The following is a 22,960-nucleotide window of genomic DNA, read 5'->3' as shown; positions in this document are numbered from 1 at the left end:
TTCTTTGATGTCAATGGTAGAATTGCTAGGTTCACATTTTTGCCTCATTTACCATTGTACTAAAGTAGCAGTTCAAGCCCTGAGGTTAGGTTGCTCTACTTTTGCCATGAATGTAACATGAATTCCCTGGAGGATCTTATTTTTCTCAGAAAAAAAGGCAAAAAATTTGCTTTGGTTTACAGAACATTATTCCATCAATCTGTTAAATTATCTTTTTAAGTACATACCAGGAGAGACATAAAACAATCTTGTTGATCTCGATAAACCAATAAAATACAAACTGGCAGAAATAATGAAAAGGTACTAAAATTTAATAATCTTTAAAAGCCAGATCTTTTGACAGAAAAACACTAGAGGAAATAGTTGGTTTAGTACAATATATTTCAGTCTCGATAGACAGAAATCGATCGTTCCTTCCCCCACTTTTTACACTATAAAAGCCCTGTTTACTTATGAAACAGTCTTTATGAAACAGAATGGCATTAGAATATGATATATGAGCTAGGAAATCCAAGTGACTGAATACAAAATAATGTCACATTGGGAATGGGGGCAGTCCTTTCAGATGAACGCGTCCATAGTTGTCAGCAAAACATTTACATACATGTTTGTCATTGATAGACATTTACACATTGTATCATAAGTGGAAGTACAACTTATGAGAGAAAACAACTGAACTTGACATCATTTACAACATCTACGCTTAAAGATGCTCATGCTGTCTGCTGATAACTGGATATTGAACTCTGTCATCCTTCATGTCCTTGAACATGTGGTATTGCGCAAATGAATACTGTTAACTCTGATTTCTCATCCTGCTTCTTCAACAGGTGATGAGGCCATTGAAAAGCACAGAGTTCAAGAGTTTATGGGGAAGAGTTTTACAAACACATTTGTGGTGAAATTTCAGTGATTTTCTCCTTCTTGACAGTGCAGGTCTTGAAGTTTCTGAACAGATGTATCCATGGGTTTTTGAGGAAGTTGAAGGATTTTAAATATTGCCATCAGATTTTCAGTGTAAAGGGAAATGAAAGATAAATAAAAAATCCAGAGGTATTATACCCTATGATTCATTTGGTAGAGTAACTGAAAAATGTCTTTTATGGAGGTTAATTTTCAATATTATGTTAATATGAGGTTTGTTTAATTTCTTCATCAGCCACGGTCAGTGATGTAAAAAGTCTGGAAGGTCCAGGAAATGGTGAGATGTTCTCAGTTCTACTGAAATTGCTTCTGGGTAATTGAGTTTTCCCTCAAATTTTACTGCCAACATAAAGGGGAAATAAAAGAGTTGTTCTCGTTTGCTGCTTTGAGTCAGTCAGTCAGCTGTTCCATTGAATCACTCACTGAGGATGGGAATGCTGGCATGATCCAAACAAGCTAACAGTTCTTCATTACAGCATTCTGCAGAGAAAAAAAAAATAAAACAATCCAATAAAAACAAACACTCATATTGAAGCACATTTACCACATAGTAGTAAAGGAAAGGGCACAGCAAAAAATTATTTATTATTGCTGTTGTATGATGAGATGATGCTGTCTTGTGGTGAGTTTTTTTAGTAAAACTAATTGAAGATTTTTATAGAAATTGCACACATACATGGATTTCCATGATCAGATCTAAAATGCTGAACACCTTTCTGGAATGCTGATTAATAAAAGCCTATACTTCAAACATTGCACTCATATAATGCCTTTTCAGCTGAGTTCATGCAGCAAAAAAGGGCACTGCACTGAAACTCTACTTGCACCCACTTTGCAGTGGTGAATGCTGTAACCTTCAGAGCACCACAATAAATATGCTGTTATTTTGTGTGTGGTATGAAACAGGCCTTACAGTAGCCTAAATAAAGCAAAGATCAAACTTAGTAAGCAAATGGTGTGTGTGTGTGCGCGCACACACTAGATAAAGAGTTCAAACTGCACACACTGTGAGAGAGACAGTGAATATGAAGTGTTAGTATACCCACATTTACATCTCATGGTTTTGAGGAATGAATAAAGTCTATGCTTCATAAACATAAATTGCATAGTTCACATTTTGAACTAGTTTCCCAATTTTGTTAAACAAAAAATCTTTAAACTTGTTAATGCCAATACTTATTCATTCCTAAAGCAAACTTTAGGATTACGTTTACTGTTTGGACTGCCACATTGGGCAGGCAAGTACAACGCGTACAACGCGTTTAGTGTGTGATACCAGGGAGTTGCCCTGGAAAGTCTCATCTGGTATCATATCGGCTTCAATCCCAATTGACAGCAAGTAAAATAATAATAACAAGTTTTAAAGGTATAGTATAATACAAACCTTTAAAAAAAACAAAAACAAAAAAACAAACAAACTGGGATATGCCCAGAATAAAATGAGCAACAACAGAAATGAAAGTCACTAAATGAGAAGAGAACGTAATTACTTTAAACCAAATAATTCAATATAATTCTAATATAAGAAATATTTATAAATAATGTTTAACCAATGAGTAAACTTTTGTCATTACATTAATGCAGTTACAGACAATGAGAACAGATTTTAGATATAACAAGTTATGACAGAGCTAATTACAAAAGTTTAAAAAAGAAACAAATAAATAAAACAAAACTCTTATCAGCCAATCAAGACAGGACAAGAAAAATCTGGTATCATCTGGTATTTTGGTTATATAATTTCCAGGTTTAAATGTTTTAATTTTAATAGATTTTTACTTGTAGCACATATTGAATATTACATATCACATTTTTCTTGAATATCATGCAGCCCCATCTTACAGTCTCAATTTCTGAATACTGGTAAATTATTTGGCCTGAGCAATATATCAGTCTATGAAAAGTAATGTAGTTGGAAGAAGCTTTGAATAAATAATGAATAAATCAATGTTGTATGATATAACTGTGAAATGATGACAGACCTGGCTCTGAGCTGCTGCTGGCTCTACAGGAGGATACAATTTGATTTCTTTTTCGCTTTCTTCTTTTCCACTGGTGTTTTCCTGTTAATTTGTCTGACCAAGTCATAGAAGATCTGGAATGTGCGAAAAAACAACAACAACAAAAAAAACAGATACTCTTAAAGTACTCAACATAAACATGAAACTATGCAATATGTTCTGAATAGTGGTTAAACGGATCGTAGTTGATACGTGATCCGTAAGGACCAAGCCCCAGAGTTCGGTACGCATGTGATCCGTGGTTTAATTGCAAAATTGTATAATTTTATAATTTGTTCATATTTACATAGGCAAGCGAATTTTAAGCAATTCCAGAGAGAAAAGGGCGAAAGGGAACTCGATTTGTTACTCACACGCTGGTCTCTATGCACAAAGCCGCACACCTTGAAGCGTGCACACGCGTTTCAGATGGTGCACGAACACCAAACTGAATCCTCTTCTAAATCCTCTTAACAGATACATACTAGGGATGCAACGATAGCATTTTTCTGAACCGATCCGATCCCGAAAATTCTGAGTATTTGCCGAATCCGATCCGATACACCAGCAGTTTTTTTTTTTTTAAATGTAGAATTTCTATACTTCTGTGTTGACCTGATCGTCACTCTTTTGTGTGTTAAACACAATCTGCTACATATAGACAACTTAATTTTAATGAAAAACAACAAATTAAAAAATATATAATCACAATCTATTACAAAAATACTATTATAATCTAGGTTATTGGATAATTCAGCAGCAGAAGATACTCTAGAAAAATCACAGGTGCACAACAATTTTATAAAATCTAGTGAAATATTTTATTTACGAATAAAAGTAAATAAATCTCAAATCTGGTAAAATGTTACACATTGCTCTTTTTTTGTTGTAAAATACATCCATGAAAAAACAAGTAAATACATTTATATAGAAATATAAAAGGTGTTTCTTTTAAATGTCTAGCACAGTAATAAAGGCAGCAACATATGATGGATAGGACATAACAAGAAAGACTATTAATAATCTTTGCGCAGAAAAGTAATATAATACTAAAGGCGCCAATACAGAGCGGCAAAGAGTGCTAATAAGCATCCCGTGCTCAGAATGATGTTATCTCCTCACAACAGTTCAGTCAGTGTACTGTTTTTACTCCGGGATATTGGTTTATTTAGACTCAGAGGGGGTGTCAGCCACGTTAAAAAAGTTAATAACTTTGCTTACTGGAGTGAATAAAATGCTTACTAGAGATGCGAACTGTTTCAAACAATTCAGTCCAATTTGGTGAACTGGTTCAACCGGTTCACTAAAAAGAACCGGTTAAATCGAACGATTCGTTCATGAACTGAACATCACTAGTACAAAGGGAAGAGATACTGATAGGCCTACGTAGTGTATTAAATCTGTGCGTTAGTTTATTGAGCCTTTTCTTTTTAGTTTTAAACCTCAGTTACTGTGTGTTCTTGAAGAGAGTTTCATCGTTTTGACTGTAGTACCTGAATGCGACACGCAGTTTGATTGCTGAATGGAGGATGACAGACAGCTGCAGCGGAAAGAATAGTTTATGTGAACTTGAATTTAATGACTTAAATAATAATCTGTACATCACATTGAACTATAGAACAGCTTCAGAACACTTGAAATATAGTGCAGGAAAACTTTTTGGTGCTTTATCATGTTTTTGTGGTTTTCGTGGGGCTCAACAATAACACTGAATAGTATACGCACAATATCAGATTTGGATTGGTCTCGTCTGACCAATACCCGATCCGCAGGAAATGCCAGTGTCGGAGCCGATATGTCTCAAGTAAATGAAAACAACTGAAAACAGAAAGAAATCGGATGTGATGTGTAGCATTATATCGGATCCGTGCATCAGGTCTTAAAGTGACAGCGGCCTATAAATACTGCTGCTGTCATTAATGATCATCAAACAAAACTGCTGTGATAAAAATCTATATTTAATTTATACAGTGAACACTATACAGTGCTATTTTCCCTAATTATTACATTTCTGTATTTGAATACTACCAACCTTATTTTATTTGTAACATATTCTGTTGTATTTATCTACGCTTGTAATTTGTGTATTTGTTCTTATTTTTCCTTGCTACTTTCTTGTCTCTTTAATCATGTTTAAACTCTCTTAGTTAATCTAATAGTATTTGCTGTGGTATCAAAGAAGTACTTCGCTTTAAGTAATAAATGGAAAGCAAATTAAATTGAAATATTGTTATTTTCTTGCTGAGCCAAAAAATGAGTCAAAAACCGTAATGTGATCCAAACCGTGAGATTTGTGATCCGTTGAACCACTAGTTCTGAATGGAGGAAATGTCAAGTGAGAAAATGTTACATGCTCACATCAAGGACGTTGATCTTAGATTTGGCGGAGGACTCTAGAAAGGCACAGTTATTCCACTGCCGGGCCAGATTTTGCCCCTGTTCTTTCCCCACCACCCTCTCGTCCTCCAGATCACATTTATTACCCACCAGGATCATTGGCACCTACAGTCGGAGAGAAGGAGAAAAAGAAAGTTACACAAAGGTAATAATGTGGATCTACCATTTCACCATGGAAACTAAATGGTTATGCAACATTTAAGAATGCATTGTAGGCTAGTTTTGTAACATTTACAATTGGCAATTGATGAAAGATGCCAAAGGTTATTCTCAATTTTATTCCTGAAGCTGTCACCAAACCACATGTCAGACATGATTTAAATGTGCACAATCATCCCAGCTACAAATAAATCCTCAGTAAGCACCTATTATGGTAATCTCTAAGAAGAACCGAAAAACTGAGCTTTCTGATTATATTTTCACCAAGTTGGTCAGCTGTTGTAGTCGGTCTATAAGCTGTAAACAAGTTACTTTCTTCTTTTACCAGACAATGTAATGTGTATGTGTCTACAGTGTGTAAAATGGTATGTGAGTGTTGTGATTTAAAGCCACCTAGAAAGATGCAGGACACTGTCAGTTTTCCCATTTCCTTCTGTGGCCTTAAACAGTGGAGAGCACACAGAGCACTTCTCTCACTAGACTACTCTTCAAGCACCAGAAGCCTGCCATGTTTGGACTGGCCAGATGGAAAAGGTTTAAAATCTAAACAAACCAGGAAGAGGTAGTGGTCAGGGCAGATATTTCAGCACAAGCCTTTGTAGAGAAACAGAACTAGAAATGCCATGTTTCAGCTTTAAACTAAATGGCACCAAAGCAGGCTGGGGACAAGGACAGAACTATCTGAGAGTGATAGCATAAAAGCAATACCAACCCAAGCTACAGTAACACTTAAAAAAAAATAGGTCAATCAAAAAATAAAATCTGTAATGATTTACTTAACCTCACGTTGTCTGAAACTGCATAACGTGGCTATGTTCACACAGCAGCAGAATGGGTTGTCAGTCGTGTATCAGTCGTGTAGTTCACACACAGTTCAGTTATTTACAGCCGCATTCTGTAACCAAACACTAGGGGTGTAACAGTACACGTATTCGAAGCAAGAATTTTTGGTATGGGTCTTTCGGTTCCGACGCATGTCGTTCCATTTTTTTCAGGAAATTCAGACAATAAATGCCGCTTTGGCACTCTTTGATGTGGCATGACATCTCGCTGTATGCTAACGCCTCAGTCAAACGATCATCCCTTCCTCTTTATTACTAGTTTTAACGCAAAATAAATATGAATCGACATCTCAGCCCTCAATAAGGGTTGTGATGGTGAGGACATTTTCTAATTAGATTATATTTTAGTAATGTCTTAATTATTTAATGCATATGTTTAAATAAATATTCTACGAAACACGGTATGATTCTGTAAATTATTATATTTCAGCAACAAATAGAAATTGTATAATTCAGAAGTTAATTTAAAAACAATTTACATGTTTGCATATTTTTTTTTTTCATTTAAGTGGTGATTATTATATTTAAAAAAATAGTAACTGAATTTAAGTTTGGGCTCCCTATACTTTAGAGTAGAAGCTGAGGTAGATTTATATCCCTAAAAAAATTTAAATTATAATTGAATTTATTTAAAGAAAGAGGAATTGGTTCAGTAAACCATTGTTTAAATAAAATAATAATAATAAAAAAAAAGCCATTTATACAGCCTCCTGCTGTACCTAAACCATACCAAACCATTATGTCAAAACCGAGGTACATACCGAACCCTCATGTTTGTGTACCGTTACACAACTACCAAACACACACCCACACCATATTTTCAGCAAAGCCCTGCTGTGTGAACAGAACCTTTCTTCTGTGGAAAACAAAAGACATTTTGAAAGATATTTCAACCATATTTGTCCATACAATTAAAGTCAATGGGGTCCAAAACAACAGACAAACATTATACAGACTTCCTTTGACTTCTGTGTCCAACATCACACATCAATCAGGTTGTGGAAAAAATTACTCCAAAGCAACTCAGAACTGGTTCCATTTTTAAAAAGAAATATTGTGGATTTGTTCTGCTTTGTTTTGTTTAACAAAAAAAATGAAAAACATAGATTCAAGAACAGCCAATGCAGAGAGAAAATCATAAAATACTACGACACGTATGACTGAATCTACAGCACCCGGCGAAGAAATTAAGTTTTGGCAGAACTATGAGCAGTCTGAACTGAATATGACAAAACTGGAGCCACAAAATAAACAATAAAAACAAAGATGATAACTTTTATTGTGTTGTTCTGGCCATTTGCATCTAACAACAAAAATTCAGTTATTTATGATTAATTATAGGTGCTCCCTCAAAAGTATAAAAAAAAACTATAATTATTACGTGAGATCAAAAAACAGAATCCAAAGAATTCACTCATACACTCTTAGTGAGAACAGCTGGCCTCAAACTTATACAACTGATGTCATGCCTTCCAGCCTCAATAGATCGGAACCTTTGCTGGGGATCTGGACTTATAGTGCGGTGCAACCCGCAGAAGAGACAGAAAGAGACGCACACGGTGTAAGGCCAATCAAAACACATTCCAGGGATGCTAACTGCTTATGTCTGTGATCCCCTGGGCCAGCGCTTCACACTACACACACACACTCACACACACAGTGTTCTTTCCACACATGTCCAAAAAAGGGCATCCCATTACTGACATAGAACAGAGGCAAGCCAGAAGACTTGGGTTGAGGGTGGGCTGCTGCAGAGATGGTGTATAGACCCATGGGATAACAGACTCATCTGTCTTTGATTTTCTAAATGTTACTGACATAGAAAGAAAGAGAGAAAGCGATAATGGTACTTTAAACTGCGTAAGTAACTACCAGGTGGCTTGTGAAAAAAAAAAAAAAAATCACATTTTATTAAGGCAGTGATTTGTTCCGCTAAGTCTCTAAAGTGCTTCTCTTTAAATGCATCTATACATCAACGTCCACTCAACATGAATGTTTTCTCATACTTACATCCTCTGTGTCCTTTACTCGTAGGATCTGCTCTCTTAAGTCCTGCAGGTCGTTGAATGTGGACTGCGCTGTGATTGAGTACACAAGTGCAAAGCCCTGACCGTTTTTCATGTACAGGTCCCTCATAGCTGTGAACTGCTCCTGAAAGAGAGATAGGGAAAAAGTACACAATGAGAAATAAAGCACAAGTGTTTAAAAGTGTTACTTTTTAAAAAATTAATAAAGACAAAGAATGATATGGTATGATATTAGTTGTTTTGCCGAATGGACCTGAGAAAATGTGATTTTCAATTTTTTTTTTTTAAACATGCCAAGTTTACATTTTTTGTTTGGACAAATACTTATCAATAATTTTAATACATCCTTCTCAATCAATCTATGCTTCCATGTGTAAATTACCAAACCATATGGAATTCTTGCATGAGCAGCAGCATTATGCGGTCCTTATAACCAGCACTCTGCAATGTACCCGAGCCATTCGTGAAAATAAAGAGTGGGGATTTACTTGTTAATATTAACAAATATAAGTTCCTTGTCATTTGAGGTGCAACATAAGCAGTTTATCTGCATGGAATTGCTTGCAGAAAACTGCTGCCAGATTAAAACAAACAAACATCTAAATGCAGTTGGTGATTCCAAACTTAATCAACTAAATCAAATTAACAAAAATTAAAGCATAACTGTGTATTTTTTGTTTTTCCTCAAACTTTCCACAGAAAACAGGCTATTCTCCTACAACATAAATGTTATGAAGAAGGATCAGAGAATAAATTTATTCGACAAATAAGGTAGGTTTGTGTCATACCAAGCTGTCCCCACTCACCATTGACATGCAGGGCTGCAAGCTGTGCAAACATGGCTAACTTTTACATTCGGGTCAAGTTGTTTTTTACAAAATTCCCATTGGGTCAGGTCAGACTTGGGTCAGGTCTAATTTGATTGGGCCTGTCTTGGGTCAGGTTTTTCTTTTTTCTTTTTTTATTAATTTTTGCACATCAGGTTTGGATAAGAAGTGATTTTTGTCTATCCAAAATTAGGTACAGAGCTGTGAAATCTTTTTTTTTTTCTCCACTAATGTGGTTACAGTATGTTGCCAGCTCCTGCTGGCTGAAGTGTGGAAACAGGGAGGCCAAACGGACTTACTGTTCCTGCTGTGTCCAGGATCTCCAACATGCACTGCTGGCCATCCACTTCCACTTGCTGCATGAGGAGAAGAGAAGAAATGAAACAGAAATAAGCTTCCATTGTTCACTGGGGTATTGAACAAAATACAGGAAAGGCTACTGAGCATAGAATTGCTACCTTCCTATAGGAGTCTTCTATTGTGGGGTCATATTTCTCCACAAAAATTCCCTGGACAAACTGGACTGTCTGCAAGAGACACAGATATTAAATTAGAGCCAGAGAATGTTTCATAGAAAGCTGTACATAAGTCAATGTCAAAGAGACCAACATTGGATTAAAATATCTTTATTAAATTGTCTGAGATTACTTTTTTGTTGTTGATGTTCACTGGAAAGGGGTTATTGGCTGGATTCAAGACAACAACTTAATGATATCACATAATTAAGATAAAAAACAGCCTTTTGAGCAAAATTACATCACTATATACTTAAATGTATTTGAAATATATTTGTGTTGTGTTAAGTATACTACAAATACATATAAATATTATTTAAATACTATGTACTTAAAAAAAGCAACTGTACACTGAACAGGTATACTTAAAGTCTGCTAAAATTGGAACAACTAATTTCATACTTAACCCTCTGAGGTCTAAGGGGGTTTTGGGGGCTGGGAAAAGTTTTGACACGCCCTGACTTTTTTTGCTTTTTTCCAGTTACTTATAAACATATACATGGCCAAAGTCTGAAAACACTGTATTCAGTACAAACTGGGCTACAATAATATGTAAATAGCATATATGTACGTGATTGTGTTTTTTAGAAACAACGTTTATGCGTGGTTACTGAAAAACTAAAATTTTGAAGTCACTGAAATAAGGTTATAAAACACATACAGAACATTTGTTCACAAGACTGTCAAACCTGGAGCTTGTAGCCTAGAATTTTTGCTTCAAAATGATGTGAAAATCTTGTTTACTCACTCACAGAAAACAATAGATTGATTAAAATTTTCTAAGGCACTTTTTGTTTCAAAAGGGCATATGCGAGTAGGCGTCAACTATCATGAATATTTGTGTGATTCACACCTGAGAAGACAAAGGCCTGCATAATGAGCTGCATAATGAGCCTTTAAGCCAGGTGTGTGACTGGGAGGGAAGAGTTACAAGAAAGAATGTGAGGACAAAATAAATGTATATTTTTTTTATGTTTGTAGTTTATTTAGAATATATTTAAATATCCCACAAAATAATTTGAGATTCACTTGCAAGTGCAGTTAAACAGTTTATTAATATATATATATATATATATATATATATATATATATATATATATATATATAATATATATATATATTGGTTTGGTTTGTATCATGGTTTTAGAGTCATGGTTTCGGTACAGTTCGGTATGTTCTTGTTCTTGTTTATTTATATAGCACCATTTAAAACACAACAAAGGTTGAACCAAAGTGCTTTACATAAAAAGTACAAGAATGGAAACAAACATCGACAACATAAAATCCCACATCGACATATAAAACACCACAAGTAATCATTGTATGCTACCAGCATTAGGTGTACTTTCAAAAGTAATCAAATGTAAAACAGCATTGCATATTTGACTGTATAAACTACAGATTAATCTTTATTAAAGTTACAAAAGCTATTCAATCAAGAGCAGTGAGTGATATATTTGTTGTTGCTGTTCGATTAATATTAAGACTGTCACTTTAAGAGAATGCACTGATCCAGTGCACTGATACAGTATGTTCAGCCGGCTATGTCTGCTATGCTTTGCGCGTACTCTGAGACGCAGGTTTGCGCATGCACAAATCTTCTCACTGCTCGCGCTAGCTCGCATCCACTGGCTCTTAATGAGTTTAGTTTAAACACAGATATCAGCATGTGCTGTTCAGGTCTCACCTGTCCGCGCGCTATCAGCACCCGGGTGATGAAGGAATAAATGACTGCTCGTATTCCAGCACACTGCATTCGCATTGAACAAGAGTGAATGGTTTGTCACGTTTTTTTTTTTTTTTTTTTTTCTCTCATCGCTGTTGTTGTAATGTACTAGGAACCCAGAATGCGCATCCATCAACAGAAACATACATTAGCCAAACCCTGTTTTTTTTTTTTTTTTACGTGTTATTTATAAGAAACCATATTACAGATGCTTTGTCAGATTTAAGTTGAACTGCGGTCCTAGCGCGTGCCAAACCATGTTTGGAGAACCGTACGGTTCAATTTTTTTCTGCGAGCCGTCCCACCCCTAATTATATATATATATATATATACATAAAAAAGTGCATAGTACTCCATAGTACTTTCATTATAATTTTTATATCAGTAAGTTATATTGAGTTAATTATCGTTATTAATAATACTTGCTGATCGTCTTGACCATATGACCAGTGCTGTGAAACCCACTGAGAAGCACTTAAATCCAGAAAACAACACAAATATCTTAAAGATTTAGATAGGGCTAGTAAAACTTTGAACCACTGTCCCAACTGGGCCAGTAGAAAAATCCTTAGTGTTGAGCCCTGTGTTTTCATGCCTGCACTTTAATACATTACTGCAGTCTCCAGTGTCTCAAGATTATTCAGAAATCATTTTAATATGCTGATTTGGTGCTCAAGAAACATTTCCTATCAACAATGTAGAGAACTCCGCCATTCAAAAGTTTGGGCTAAAGTCATAATAAAATTAATACTTTTATTCAGCAAGGACACATTAAATTGATTAAAAGTGTCAGTAAAGGCAATCATAATTTTACAAAAGATTTCTATTTCACATAAATGCTGTTTTTTAACTTCCTATTAAAAAGAATCCCTAAAAAGAAATACGACTGTTTCCAGCAGCGCAACTGTTTTTAAATGTAATAACTACCATTATTAATAATTAAGCACCAGTAATAACTAATAATAACAGCATGCTAGAATGATTTCTGAAGACCTTTACAGCTATAGAACCAAATGACAATCAGAGACAACCAAAGACATGGTCCACTGATCATCTACTGATCATTACTGTGGATCACATCATTGTTTGGCTGAGCAGTGGAGTCCAGCTGCTCTGAGGTTTGATGACGATGACATGGTATACTGTACTTACCAGGGCTGATTTGCCCACACCGCCAGAGCCCAACACCACAAGCTTGTATTCACGCATGGCAGGGTCTCTTCACCAGACTCCTCAGTGCTCTAAAAACAAGATAAGACCAGAGAATGAGTAGGTCTCCACATATTGATACGTGTTAGTTTGTGGGTGTGGTGTAGAGAGCATCCTGGATCTTAGCCCAGGTGGGGGATATTGCAAGCATGACCTCTTAAACACAAAGCAGCTGTGGGTTCTGGATGGAAATGTGGAGTCTAGAGCCAGGACTGAGGCCTGCTGAGCCTCTGGACCTACACAGATTTAACCCATATCAGTAGGCCCACACTGATCTGGACACCGCAAGTCTATGACAGGAAAGAGGATGCTGGAGGAATGAAATTTCCTTTATGCCATAAAAATCCAAGTCTGTTATATAACAGGACAGAAGGTCTATTTATAATACTGTGTGGGAAAAGTTAACCAAGATAATAGTTAACCACCATTGGCTTTTAAAGTAAACAAACCAGAGTTGCAGTCTGAACAGCTTTATGTACAAAGCATGCCACATACATTGATCAGCAAAAACCATTTACTCCACCGGACCTTGAACAACCACATTCTTTAAATCAACAACTTAATCTCTTCTCCAAATGCTGCTACAACCATGTGGGACCTGTTCAAAATGAATAATACATATAGGACAATCCCTTTTGTGTGAAAAGGTTTCACAGGGAAACCATTCTGCTGGCTTTCATATAGTAAACACACATGCAGCCAAACACAGGTCTTCTGAAGCTACGCCTCTGTGGTGAGGGGTCAAATCCAAACAGTGGCCAGGCTGTGTGCACTCAAGGAACACTAATCTCATCCAGTGTTACTTGGAGAGGTTCATAGGTGCTGTTGCTCGAAAGCTTTGGTCCATTTCTGCTTTTGCAGGATTGCTCGGCATGCAGAGAGGAGAATTTTCTTCCTTTAATGGTAACGGCAGTGTAGAAAAGGCGATGAGATGCCAAACTGAGGCCACCGAGAGGGAAAATGACCAGAGGTATGTAGAACTAAAACTTAGATGTGATTAGGAGCATTTCAGAAGCAAACGACTTTCAGTCACTCATGATGTCTGGAAAAAACATTTGCACGCAAACAAGATGGAGCGATATAGTATATGACCACACCTCTTGGCTCCCAACAAAACAGCTGCAACTCCAAACAATTCAAATTATGTTCGGAAACAAGCAAATTTTTGCATGTCAGTCCTCAATAGCCAGTGAAACACTTTCATTCTCCTTTTCTGCTGTTTGTTTCCCTAGGACACAAATAGGCACATTTAAACAACAACAAAACATTTACCTTGCCCACTCAAGTATGGTATCATTACCGAATTCACTCAGACTGTTCTTTCCAAATAAGGATGGCGTGGACAGGCCGATTCCTCCACACAGCTAAACCTCCGTGATCATCATCAAAGGCAGACTGAACAATCTATGGACCATAACAGCTGCTCTGATGAAAGTCTTTTGAAGGATAATACTTCAACTAAGACTGCAAATAAAGGTCCAGAGAGAGGCTGAGGACCATGGAGGGTGGGTGTGTTGGATGAAAGCCACAATACTTCAGCAAGCTCAAACATTTGACAAGACATTTTGTTTAACCTACATTAAACTAGACTTTCTGTGTGTAACATAAGTACTAGAAATCAACTGATTTTATATTTTAAGAGCTAACAAATACTATCGTGACCTCCAATGTCGAGCACAAGTTCAAAATATTAATTTACTAGTGAATGTTTGTTTATAATTTAACACCATGCCAGCCTACCTTGGTTATATTTATGGTGAGAAAAGGAAACATAAAGAAATAAAAATAAAACAAATGTTCCAGTGTTCCAGCCAAGAAAAAAAGGCAGAACTCACTTAAAACAAGCTCCACATTTGTTTTATTATAATTTATGAATGTCTCATTTGCTATCATTAAACTTTTTCTTCATAATATTACATCAATACTTGTATTGATTTACATTTTTCTCTGAGATCAAGAATAAAATGTTTTAGGATTTACTGAGAGATCATGCTTACCAGGCAAACAATTACCCCTTGATTAGAACAGATCCCTGGCAACACATGTTGAGTGCAAACTCTGTGTTATCAGGTGATAAATTAAAAGAAAAAGCATGAAGTTGGAACATAAAGAATGTCACAGCCACCTGACTGATGCCACTTAACCACAATTTCTCAACTGAATGTTGCCGTTCACAACCTTTTTAGTCACAGTTAAGGAAGACAAAACATTCATTTAACCTCATAGTGGGTTATGGTTTGTCAGTTTATTATATTTCTAACTGGATTGATTTGTTGCTCTTAACAATCACAGAATTTTACCAAATTCTTATGGTCCAAACAGCTTCAAGCCCTGAAACATCAACAGTCCAACTTACAAGAGTTTTCATCCCACTGATTATCTTAAACCACATTTTCAGAAATTTTGTTAACTGAATACCCTGATGGTGACTGAGGAACACATCTTCGGTGTGACACTGCAAAGAAACTAAATCTAGAGACTGGATTGAAAAAGTCAAGCTCATCGGTGAATGTGACAATGACTTTACTTAAACATCACAATAATCACCAAAAAACTAAAGTAATGATAGTAAGCACTGTGCAAGGTGATCTATGAAACAGAAAGTTTTCATACTAATACTGAAATCTGATCATACTCTGTAAAGCCGTTGCACTAAAAATTATATCAATTTCTACAACAGAATAACAGTGCGAAAAAGAGCATATGTTCACAGTTAACAAAGAAAACCTTGGAAAAGTTAAATGTTATTTTAGTCAAAAGCAACAACAGCAATTAGCTTTGGGATAGACAAGGAAAATCTTATGCAAGGCCTGAGACAAAGCACACAACCTTTTGAACCTAAGACCTGAGAAGATTGGTTTCAAGGGATGCAGTTTATTTTCATAAATAACTTTATCTGGTTAACAACTTAGAAGAATACCTTGCCAACTCAACATAATAAACTTGACTCATATGAGCTAACTTGCATCCATTTCAAAAGGTGTGACCAACATTAAGTTATTATCTAAAGTAGTGTTGGGCCATATGGTAATTTTTCAAATCGTCATATCGTCAACCCATGAGATCGATGATACACAATATTATTGTGCATGGGTGAAGCAAGAGAGAGACTCTTTGTTCTTGTCATAGCATAACTATTTGGTATTTTAAACCGCGCAGGTGCGCGAAAGAGAGCCTATGGAAACACAAATAATCGAAAAAAATATACTTTTAAACATACAGATAAACTAAAGTGAAATATAAAAATACTATAATTAAAAAAGCTAGTTCATATAGAGGTCAGAGGAGAATGGGCCGACTGATTCAAGCTGATAGAAGAGCAACTAATAAAAAAATAAAAATAATAATACTAATAATAATTATTATTATAATTTAATACATTAAAAGGAGAATGAGCCTAATATCGTCTTGACTATCGACAGAGACATCTGCTATCGTCGATATCTCTGACTATTGTCGATACATGATACATTCGTCACAACCCTAATCTAAAGTATAAAAAAAAACATAATAATGATTCACTCAATAGATAAGAATAAGGAAGCCTCACTCAGACATCATTTCACAGTAAAACCAGCAAAGAGAACTGAAAACTGCTTTGCAAAACATTGGAGTCAGAAAAAAAACCCCAAAGCCAATTTTCGTCTGCTCAGCAAAACCAGTTGATCCATCCTAGTCATCTAGGGATACTAAACTCAACTCTGAGATATAATCAAGTTATTAAACAATGTGGCAATAAAAATCAGATCACATTTGATTCCTCATCAGAAACTGGGAACATTAGATTGTAATACAACAGGGGCATGTTTCAGAAAGGAGGTTAAGTGAAAACTCTGAGTATGTAAACCCTGAAATGAGGGAAACTCTGGGTTTTCCTTTTTAAAAAATGGGAGGTTTGTCAAACCTGGAAAAGCAGGGTAAGTCAAGCCCATTTCTGAAAGGGAGGTAACTTATACTCAGAGTCAGTCACATTGGTAACTTATGCGGTGAACCTAACCTGGGGTGTGTTTCCCGTACAACGGCGTCACTCGCTGATTAACCACCATAGTATGATGCAGTGTTGTTGAAACGAACTAGCTAGTTACGATTGTTTCCCGAACACCGTCGCATCTCTGTCGTTTGAATCACATTAGTTCAACATATAGGGCCACTGTTAATGATGTCACATGCATGTGATGGAGGAATAACTTCTACTATAACTTCTAACCGATTAGACATCTCTAAGAAGCTGCTGTATTGAACATGACACCTGATGATTAATTTACTATTTTTTTTCCCACTGGCATTTTGCTTTATTTGATGTTTGATTCATTGCGGTTCCCTCTTACGTCATACTCTGGGGTTCCCTTATGTAAATAGCTCTTTTAGAGGACGCGCTAAAATATATAGATTAAAATGCATTTATATTTAGATAGAATGGAATATATAGATTGTACTGCATGTTAGATTGAACTATGGTTTCGAGGAAATCGTTGAACTATGTTGGTAATGATGGAACTTGCGACCATAGTTGGCTAACGATGCTTTTGGGAAACGCACCCCTGGTCGGGAACACGTTTTCTTCGGTAAACCCAGAGTTTCTTTCCGTCTCCTCCCCCTTTTTAAAGTGTAAGAGATGTTTTAATACCTCATTCATTTATTCATGCCGCAAAATTGCTTTTCTTACGGAGTATTTTTTGCCTTATTTCAAGTACAAATATTTTAAAATTCTTAAGCTAAGATGCATTTTCTATAGATGAAAAATTATCTAGATATTTAGTCTTGTATCCTGGGGGATTTTCCTTTTAAGTGCATTTTACGAAAAAGGTAAAATTTTCCTCCATAGGGTAAGAAAAATAATCTTGATGAAACCGAAACAAGAATAGGCTATTTTTAATTTCTTATCCCATTGGCAGATAATTTACAAAATAAGAAAAATTCACTTAAAATTTGTTTTTTCCCTTATGTTATTATTTATTTTATTTTTTACACCGTATTCACGTGCATATTTATTTGAGCAGTACCATTTTAAATGGAAGTTTTCTTCAAAACATCAGAGATGCAGAGCACATTATAAGTCCTGTATGCTGATTTTAAGGAAAGTGTGCATTGCTCTCACACTCTTTCTGAGAATTTTTTTCCTGGGCACAAATCTGTCAAAGAGGAGTTTCACAGGACTGTAGGTCAGTGGTGTAGGAATCGGTTTAAATGTGGCTTATCTGATAAATTACGTTTACTCGATAACATCTTTCTGTGACCTCTGGAAGTAACCCAATAATCAGAATTTCCTTCAGAATTTCCAGTTTGGTTGTATGCATTGATGACAAGCATATTCCCATCATCGCACCTTCTGAAAATGAATCAGATGACTGTATGGAATGGAAGGATAGCACGAGATATATGCCGTAACCAACACCACAGCTGTTAAATAAACACAAATAATTCACATTTTTGGTCATCTTTATTTCCTAATACAGAAGCAACGGTTATTATTTTTACTTTTGGATTTTAAAATTTTTCCTATACTTGACCATCTCCTCTTCATCTGTCAGTGGTGCTTGCTGTCGACTTGACTACAAGTCTGTAGTAAATTTTATTACTCTAATTAAGAAATTTAACATGTAACAGGTTGAATTAGAGAATATTATCTGGAAAAAGCTGCAGCGCATTAAATATAGAAACTGAATGTTTGTAAGGTATCCTATTTTATCCTACGCCCATGAACCTTTTATGCTTAAAGCTTTAGCTTGACTGAATTGTGTTTTTATATTTTTAGCTGCTGCCACGTTCTAGTTTCTTTTTTCTGTCTTTCTCCCTTTTTTGATATGGGATACTATTAAAGTGAACATTAGTTCAATAATTTCAGTTTTTACTTCTGATATTATATCAGTTATTAAGTTATTAACAGTTATTAAATTGGTCATATAATGTTGCTAAAAATAACATTATTTTGTGTATTTGGTGTAATGCAATGTGTTTATGTGGGTTTGAGGGTCAGAAAACACATAATTTTCCACATATTGAATCGCCATTGGCCAGTAAATTTCTTAGTTTACTCGCCAGGCTGATTATATGTATATGTGTGTATGTGTGTGTATATATATATATATATATATATATATATATATATATATATATATATATATATATATATATACACACACACACACACACACACACACACACACACACACACACATAGATAGGCATATATATATAGGCATATAAATATTTGTAAAATGGCATAGTTTTTTTAAATATCTGAGAGTACACTATTAACATTGGTCAGTCAAGCATTATAATATGATAATCAAGTATTATTTAATGATATAACTTTAGTATTTAGAATTAAAACTAGATAACCATGTGTGCATATTAGTCATTTGAACTGAACTTAGGACTGGTGGTGGTGCTTTCTTGGTCATTCTGTGTTTCTGTAAAAACAATTGGGAAAAAACTAACAGAAATACTGGTAAGATAATAATGATACAAATTATACTAAGAACAATATGAAATGCAGTAAGGATTAACAAGCTGCTTGATTTATGAATATTAATCAGGTTGTGTGCATTCGCTCACTGATTTACGCCAAATTCTGATTTGCTGAAATCAAAACAGGGACAATAATAGGTGAGTGCCAGCTAGTGCTGGGCGGGTTGACCAAAAATTTATATCACAGTTTTTTTCTAAATTATGCCGGTTTACCGGTTTATGACGTTTTTTTTTTCTTCTCATGCATAATCAGGTGTACAATGCATTTTCTGCTGGTTGATATTCCAAGACATGCTTTTAGCCCGACAGCACTTGCATAAAATGGTTGTTTGGTCGACGTCGGATTTTTGGAAACCAAAAACCCTCCAAACAAGAGACCAGGCTCCTCATATTGGCACAAGTTCTTCTGTGTCATGTTCTACTAGTTCTGCAGCATCCATCTTGCCTGTAACGCCTGTTTCACACATACTCCGTCTGCAGTGGGACGCGTTTGCAGTCCGCTACTGATCCGCGGCTGTTTAGTATATATATTTCAGCATTGTGAGTCTTTTATCACAGAACAGTAACAATCTTTCATAGTTATAGACATTAGTTTAAACTCAGTAAATATAAACAACGCATTATTCATGCATTTTACTTCTAGGTTTGTATAATAAGCTGCTCAAGCAAGCGGCAAAACATTTAAACACAACAATTAGCCTACTTTTCTTGTTAAAATAATTTCAAATTAAAACACCACAGACAGAAACAGTCTCGTACCTTTTGCATTTAAATCTTTATCACAAGCAATCCCACGGGTCTTAATGAACTTTGTTTTTCTCCGTAAAAGTGAATATATATATTGTTTTCCTTGTTTATCTAAAAGTGTGATTTTTCTTGTTTTAAACCTAGCCAAAAACCCATGTGTTGCATGTGAAACAGCTTTAATTAGTATACATTTATTGTGAAATGACTGCATTTCCGTGTAAATCCATGTTTATTTTTCCCGCGAACAATGTGCTGTCATTTTAATTCAGCGCATGCAGCACAGCAAAAATAGACTCGGTACATAAATGCTGCAGACGCACCGCTCCTGGAACACACTGATGGACCGCAACCTTGTGCAGTATGAACGCTGGAATCCGTTAACATGGGTGCGTAAAAAAAATATGCAACGCATACACGCTGCAGACGGAGTATGTGTGAAACAGTCGTTATAACGTTACACCAGAGTACTACAAGGGGGTGTTTTGTATGGGGGGAGTTTTAAATATAATTATGTTTCCGGCTTCTGAACTGGTTGCAGTTCCACTCTGATTCCATATGAGGGCGCTCACAGGACAAGTGCAGAATGAATGGAGGTCAACGGCGGTATACCCCTCAAAATCCACTTTTCTCAGGATATAATTTTTTTGTCTAGTAATTTGAATGTTGTATTCGAAAGGAGATGCAAAGAAATTACACATTGCTGAGTGTTAGATTTTTTTAGAGTCACTTATTTGCTTTAAAAAGTCTTTTAAAATGTCAATGACGTCATACGTTATACGTTCATTAGCAGAATGCTAGCGTGTTATGGGCAACAACAACTCAACCTGTAAGAAATCGAAAGGACATAAGTACTCGTTCATTCAACTTTCGACCTATAACCCATGTTGAACTTGTAAAACCTACAATCAGATCTGAGATTTCTCAACGGCAATCGGGTGAAAGGGACAAATTTTGCCGTCTAGCCCCATAGACTCCCATTCATTTTGCACTCATGGCGATCGCCTGCAACCAAAATATGGTACAATAGGACTTAATAGGGAGTGGGAAGGCTCTCCGTAGACGGGCTCTGGCACTACTGTGTTTACCCTCATTTTGCATTATTGACACAATGTTTTCCTAATTAATGTTGTTCAGTTGCTTTGACACAATCTTTTTTGTATAAAGCGCTATATAAATAAAGGTGACTTGACAAAGCTCATCGTTCTGAAAAGCAAGGTGTATGCTGATTGGCCAGCTATCCAGTGCGTTGTGATTGGCTGAATTCCAAAATAGTTTCGCTTTCACAACGTAACACACAGCGTTTCCACAACATGACGGCGGCGGCAACAGTGAGAATAAAAGTTAAGCCTTCTTTCTTTGCGTGGACATTTGGGCAGCTTTATGCAAATCTTCCCAAACTGTGCTGTAGAAATGTGGGGGCTTGTTAGAATGAGCTGTTTTAGGTAGGCGTGGTTGACTCTTAACTTTTATAAAGAATATCTCTTTGGATTTGAGACTTGAATCTTTGCAGCTTTACAGATCTTCTTTATGCGTCAAGAGCTTGTAACACTCCAAAAGAGAAAGTTTTCCACTTTTTTATGTCATTTCTAGCGAGAAATTAATATTGCAGTAATGAAATATCCACTTAGTTATCAGCAAAGCTCTCTATATTTTACTCTGCCTCAGAAGCCTTCTCGGAAAACTTTCATGAGTTGCCTTCATGCAAAAACGCTGCCTGCAAAGTCATTGCCCGATACGGCAGCAAGTCACCTGCCTAAATTTTCGGATGCAGCCATAGTCTCGCACAGCCAGACTTTCAGACTTAATGTTGGTGATTGATGGAGGTTTTGATTTTCTTGGCAGCTTTCATTGGGGCGTTTGACGGAATTGTGAAGTTTGAAATAAATGTTAGATTAGTTATCACAGTTCTTTTGTTTCGTGGAAATGTCGCCACAATAACAGGCCGGTATGTAAATCTCTCGGTCATATTTTAAAGATTCTATGCCGCGAACTTTAAATATTTCACATACTTTTAAAAATCCAGCGTTTAGTTGATCCCGATAATCGCTCGTCGTCACAGTTGTAAACACAACAGCTTTCTTTTTTTCATGAGGGGGTTTGGCGCCACGGTATCTTTGTTTCCAGGCGGAACGTTAAAGAACGCGACATTCAAGTCTCGCGGAAATCGTTTAGAATTCAACCAATCCGATGACGACTTCGACACTCCTGAAGTGTTTCCACTTTTGTGTCCCATATGCATCAGACGTTTAGCCAACGACGTCTGAGGCTGAGACTAACGTACTCAAGATATGAATGAACGAACGTTAACACAGTTCAACCATTCTGAAACCGAAAACTCAGTTTCCCATCTCACGGTAAGTCAACTCAGAGCTCAAGTTTAAACTCAGAGTTGGTTGAACCTCCCCAGGACTCACAACTACCGAACCTTGTAAGAGAGGTCGGTTTTGATTAATAATGTGCAGAAAAAATACATCATAAAACATTGACTTGACTGTTTACTTTAGATTAATGACGACAAGAATGTTAGTTTCAACCACACACTTTCGATTTAGACTAAGTTGGTGAGACAGAAGTTATTTATAATATGTTTATAAAATGTGTTATAACAACAGCAAGCGTTTATTTTGGTCGGTTTCTGATGTGGTGAAATTCAGTCCGAGAGATTTGTGCTAACATGCTAAGACTGCTGGAGCCGGGAAAAAACTACTTAATATCACTTTATATTTAAGGAGCAAAATAGTATTGGCACAGTTATGGGCTAGAAGTGAATAAAACGACCCACATCACACAACACATCTCGTTTAATATCTCTTCGGGAATTTTTGCAGTGAATTAACGGTCCTTATCAATAGAGTCTGCTAGCGCGCTCATTTAGCCGCCTACCTTCACACACCCGCCGGAAAAACCCGACAAACTTCAGCGTGTTCAGCTGCAGTCAACCTCAATCCCTTGTCTCCTCAGCAGACTGGGTCATTCCACGAAACGAGCTTTGGGATAGGAAAAACACGGCTCTGCTGCCCCCAATGCGACCTCACGAGCCGCTCACGTAACGCGCCTGTCACTCACCGACTCAGTGCTCCAGCGCGAGCTCAGCTAGCGCCTCGATTTAGCGCGGA

General features: G+C 36.2%; 1 protein-coding gene across 3 annotated transcripts; it reads right to left on the bottom strand.

Moving 5' to 3' along the window:
• Positions 1-290: 290 nt before the first annotated feature.
• LOC109078070 (ras-related protein Rap-1A) lies at positions 291-22,960 on the bottom strand. 3 transcript variants are annotated; one of them, XM_019093375.2, is made up of 8 exons: positions 22,728-22,960; positions 12,570-12,658; positions 9,635-9,703; positions 9,476-9,532; positions 8,333-8,473; positions 5,283-5,426; positions 2,907-3,019; positions 291-1,404 (listed from the first exon to the last, which is right to left on the bottom strand). In XM_019093375.2, the coding sequence occupies exons 2-7, from the start codon at positions 12,624-12,626 to the stop codon at positions 2,930-2,932; spliced, it is 558 nt and encodes a 185-aa protein (XP_018948920.1). In that variant the 5' UTR covers positions 12,627-12,658; positions 22,728-22,960; the 3' UTR covers positions 291-1,404; positions 2,907-2,929. The 3 variants fall into 3 exon arrangements, with proteins under 3 accessions (XP_018948920.1, XP_018948921.1, XP_042589339.1); XM_019093376.2 differs by having other exon boundaries at positions 22,911-22,958; XM_042733405.1 differs by lacking the exon at positions 22,728-22,960 and adding an exon at positions 13,899-14,036.

Source organism: Cyprinus carpio, chromosome B11 (assembly GCF_018340385.1).
Source record: "Cyprinus carpio isolate SPL01 chromosome B11, ASM1834038v1, whole genome shotgun sequence".
NCBI classification, from domain to species: domain Eukaryota; kingdom Metazoa; phylum Chordata; class Actinopteri; order Cypriniformes; family Cyprinidae; genus Cyprinus; species Cyprinus carpio.
Note: the sequence above shows the minus strand (reverse complement) of the source record. Positions and strands in the feature narration are given on the sequence as shown.

Bases quoted from the DNA above. Each gene is read 5' to 3' on its own strand.
- LOC109078070 (XM_019093375.2), bottom strand. From the start codon at position 12,626: ATGCGTGAATACAAGCTTGTGGTGTTGGGCTCTGGCGGTGTGGGCAAA. The intron at 5,427-8,332 runs GTAAGTATGAGA...CTCCGACTGTAG, and splicing joins GAGTAAAGGACACAGAGGAT to GTGCCAATGATCCTGGTGGG. The intron at 3,020-5,282 runs GTGAGCATGTAA...CGCACATTCCAG, and splicing joins CTAAGATCAACGTCCTTGAT to ATCTTCTATGACTTGGTCAG.